Source organism: Hydra vulgaris, chromosome 02, assembly GCF_038396675.1.
Source record: "Hydra vulgaris chromosome 02, alternate assembly HydraT2T_AEP".
Lineage (NCBI taxonomy): Eukaryota > Metazoa > Cnidaria > Hydrozoa > Anthoathecata > Hydridae > Hydra > Hydra vulgaris.
Window position 1 is genome coordinate 70295001 of NC_088921.1, and position 4382 is coordinate 70299382.

The window sequence follows — 4382 nt, forward strand, 5'->3', positions numbered from 1 at the left end:
ACCAGAGACAAAAAAAGAAAACAAAAAAACAAAATTACTAATTTGCAATCAATATGAAAATACATGAAGACGCTACCAAAGGCCACAGGGACTGTTTTGATGATTTAACCAGAATTCCATCAGTGTTAAAAACAAGTCTAATTTGTGCCCATTTTTTTCGAGATCTGCTAAATCTACCCAATTGTTATCACGAGTATTTTAAATTTGTTTAAAATATGAAAACAATTGCATTTCTTATAAAGATAAAATGATGTAAAATATTTGAAACAATTTGCACATATTTATTAGGAAATAAACTAACAACACAAATATCACAGAAAAAACACTTTTTTGTATATAAAAATCTATGTTGCCCCGAGCGCTTGATCTATTTTTAGGTGTCTTTTCTCACTGCTAATTATATATGAGTATATAATTGTATATTGAGGGTATGTATATATTAAATGTAGATGTTTAAATGGTATGATTAAATTTCTATATTCATTTAATTAATTCATTACTTTATTAGAGTATTAAAAAAATATATATATAACTTTTGAAGATCACAACTTAATTGCACAATAAAATACGATACTATAAATATTATGATACTATACATACAATACTGTATAATACTACATATACTATATAACTGTATATAATAATGTATAATACTACATATACTATATAACTGTATATAATAATGTATATACTAAATTTACTATACATACAATACTGTATAATAATATATATACTATGTATAATATATACTATGTATCTTTGTATTATATATAGTAATATACTATATATTTTGCATATAAACTGAATAATTTTTTTTTAATTGAATTTTCTATAATAAATTATTGTGTTATTGAAATAATTCTACTTTCTGTTGTACATAACTTTTGCTAAAATTTTTGAGAAGATAGAAAGGATAGAGATGGGGCGGTAATTACTAATTCTGTTCTGTCACCGAGGGCCGTAGTGAGATCAAAAATCCTTTCGGGCAAGGAGAAAAAATGCCGCCTCAAATTCAATTATTTTTTTAATGTTTAATTTGATTCAAATTTTGATAAACCTACTTAAAGCACATTTAAAATCAACTTTAAATCGTGCTTTGTGGTTAAAAGTCATTGAAAAAATTACCAGGCATTAGTTTTTTTAATAAATGTTAAAATTAGACACACTCAAACAAAATTTATTTTTCTAGCTTTCAATGATGCAAAGTTATCAATAGTTTCATTGTAACACAGAGATTTTGCCAGGGGGTTTTCAATTGACAAAATGGCAAGATTAGTCAAGCGTTCTTGACCCATGGAGGATCTTAGATAATTTTTTAAAAGCTTAAGTTTGCTAAAGCTACGTTCACATGATGCCACAGTGACGGGTAGTGTGACAAAGATTCTAAGAGCAATTTCAATGAAAGGGTATGCCTCAATCAAAGAATAGGTGTGCATAAACTGCAAGATTTTCAATGGATTTGCGTTTTTTTAATCTGGTATCAGGACACTGGCTTGAAACTTAAAGCTTTCAATTTCAGATAGAAATTCATTAGCATTAAGATCACGAACATATTTTTGGCAAAGTTTATCTCCACATTTCTTCAGATCTTCAACTGACATACTTGCAAGAGAGTTACCTTTTAGAAACTCAAAATCTGATGAAATCCAAGCCATTGTTTCAAATCTCCAGTGTAATTGTGTAATTATACTGTCAAAGACTATATTACAATTAATTTCAAAATCTTTTTCTGGAGGTATGTGTGAACTTTCTTCCCTTGTTTCATCATCAAACATCCTTTTTTTCGTTTTCTTTTGATTGGAAAGTTAGCTTCAATGTCAAGATCTTTTGATATTATTTCAGCTTTTTTCATGCTGTTATGAATGCCCCTGTCTCGAAGGTTTTGTATAGAAGCAATCAGACCAGCAATTTTTTTTTGATGCAATATCAATTGTCAAATTTTTTGATTGTAAGCTGCGATTCTCTCTGTCAATTAATGTAAGTATCATGTTCCAAAGGTCAAGCCAGCAAAGAAACTCAAAATCAACTTGAATCAAAATCTCTCTAGCTCCGGACCTTGTTTCAGCATTTAGCAGAGAATCATTACTAATTTCTTGTAAAACATTGCAAATATTTGTGATTTGATTATTTAGTGAATGGATAGTCTCCTTTTTGGCAGACCAGCGTATTTCACTTAGACTTTTTAGGGTGACTTCAAGTGTTTTCATCAGTTTGTCCCATATGATAGTAGAACTTGAGAAGAAATTGAATACTTTTTGAACCTTTCCAAAAAATGTAATCATAAATGAGGAAACTTCTGCTGAATGGACTCCTACAAGATTTAGAGTGTGAGCTGCGCAAGACACATACCGTGCTAAAACATTTTTTGCAGTTATTTGGGCTTGAACACCAGAATATTTTCCAGACATGTTGGCTCCATTGTCATAACCCTGACCTCGGCAATCTTCGATGTCCAATTCATCTTTATTTAAGCTGAATAATATTTCTGAAGCCAAACCAACCCCGGTTTTTTGATGAGACTCAATGAAATCCAGTAAACTCTCTTCAATAGAACATTCTCCATCAGTGACACAAACAAATCGGATTATTTCTGACATTTGTTCTTTGCGAGAGAGATCAGGAGTGCAATCAAATAAAATTGAATAATATTTGGCTTTTTTAATTCTCGTGACTCTCGCTTTTCACCTTTCTGACAAGAAGTTCAATTAGATCATTCTGAATTTGTGGGGAAAAGTAACAAACAGATTTCTGCTTAAGTTTAACATTCGTTATGTGTTCTGCTTAAGGATGATGATGATAGCGTGCTATTAGTTCAATTGTGTTGAGAAAGATTCCACTGTTTGGCTTACCAATAATATTGGAACTGCCTCGAAAAGTCAAATTGTTCTTAGCGCAGAACATAATTGAATCTATAACAACTTTTAGAATATTTCGCCATTTTTCTTTTTCAGCTTGGATGGCATTTTGAATGTCCTTGTCTAAAGATCTTCCCTCTCTCAGATTTTTTTCCATTTCTTTCCATGAAGTGAAACACTTTCTATGGTCACAGCTATTCTCGTGTTCAGGGATTCGAGGGTTTAGTTGTTTCCATTCTGAAAAACCTTTTGATGTATCTGCAAACTTGCCTGTCTTTGTGTTTGAAAAAAAGATACATGGAAAGCAAAACAAAGAATTTTTTGATGCACTGTATAACAACCATTGACGATTAACTTTTTCCTCATTAGGAAGATTTTTTTCAAACCAACTAGAACTGAAATGTTTGTTTTCTGATGATGTTGATGTGGTAGGATAGACTTCTCTCTTGTCTTGTTTAGCACCATGTTCAACCAAAGAACATCTTAGACTGTCATTAATTTTGGGCCAAGTTGGTGGATCATCAAACTTGAATTCTAACAGATTTGTTGTAACTGCATTTTGGTGGACTTCATTGTTTTGCAGTAACTGTTCGTCATCAAATCGAAAAAAAAAAGAACTTTTTTTTTCGATTTGATGAAGAAGTTTTTAAATTAAATTTATTTGTGATTTTGACTTGAAAATCCATCAATGAAAATATTTTTATCTAATTGTTCTGTTTGATCTTTGCTTTTTTTAATCCATTTTGCAAACACCTTTTGTAATTTTTTGTCACTTTCAAGTCGTTACTTTTTTAACTTTTTGAAAGCTGAACCAGATAGCTTTATTCTTTTTTTTGATGGTGAATTTTATTTTTTATGGTAGACTTTGGTAGATGGTAAACTTTTATTTCAAAATATTTTACTTTTCTTGACAAAGAAAGATTGAAAGTTTCTGTGTGCGACTAGGTGTAATCAATAAATACAAATGCAATTATTTTGCCTCGATTTCTTTTTTGAAAGTTCAAAAAACTGCGGGTTAAAATTATATTCATTAAAAAATTGCAAATCTGGGTCGTAAAAGTCATTAAGAAAAACATTCTTTGTAGTTTTGAAAACATTAAAGTGTTGCGCTCCAAAATCTATAGTTTATTTAGCCATTTGTAAGAGTAATTAATTCTTACACTTAAAAAAAAGTTATTTTTTAAATTCGCGACAATTAATTTAGTTATACTTACCGTTGCGTATTTACCTTGATTGCGCAGTTTTTTTACTTCTTCCCATAGTTTCTTTCTCTCTTCCATAGTTTCTTTAGCGAAATCTTTGTTAATATATATTCCACTGCCTTTCAGATTTTGTTTTAATTATTTAATTTTTTTTAAATAATGTTTTAATTTCACATTGGAAATTATTTTAATTTGCATGAAGGTGCAAAAAAAATTATGAGGCGTGTCCAAAGATTTTGAAACGCTAATTAAAATTATTTTGGTTTTGAGGCGTCTTTAAAACATTTCATATATTAAAAAACGTTTATTAAATTTTAAAATTTGC

At 29.7% G+C, this 4382-nt stretch overlaps 1 protein-coding gene across 1 annotated transcript; it reads right to left on the minus strand.

The window, feature by feature from the left end:
- Nucleotides 1-2781: 2781 nt before the first annotated feature.
- Nucleotides 2782-4135, minus strand: LOC136076269 (zinc finger MYM-type protein 5-like). Its single transcript, XM_065789743.1, has 2 exons — nt 4070-4135; nt 2782-3441 (listed from the first exon to the last, which is right to left on the minus strand). The coding sequence occupies exons 1-2, from the start codon at nt 4133-4135 to the stop codon at nt 2782-2784; spliced, it is 726 nt and encodes a 241-aa protein (XP_065645815.1).
- Between the last annotated feature and the right edge of the window lie 247 nt (nt 4136-4382).

Bases quoted from the DNA above. Each gene is read 5' to 3' on its own strand.
- LOC136076269 (XM_065789743.1), bottom strand. From the start codon at position 4,135: ATGGAAGAGAGAAAGAAACTATGGGAAGAAGTAAAAAAACTGCGCAAT. The intron at 3,442-4,069 runs GTAAGTATAACT...GATGACGAACAG, and splicing joins ATCAAGGTAAATACGCAACG to TTACTGCAAAACAATGAAGT.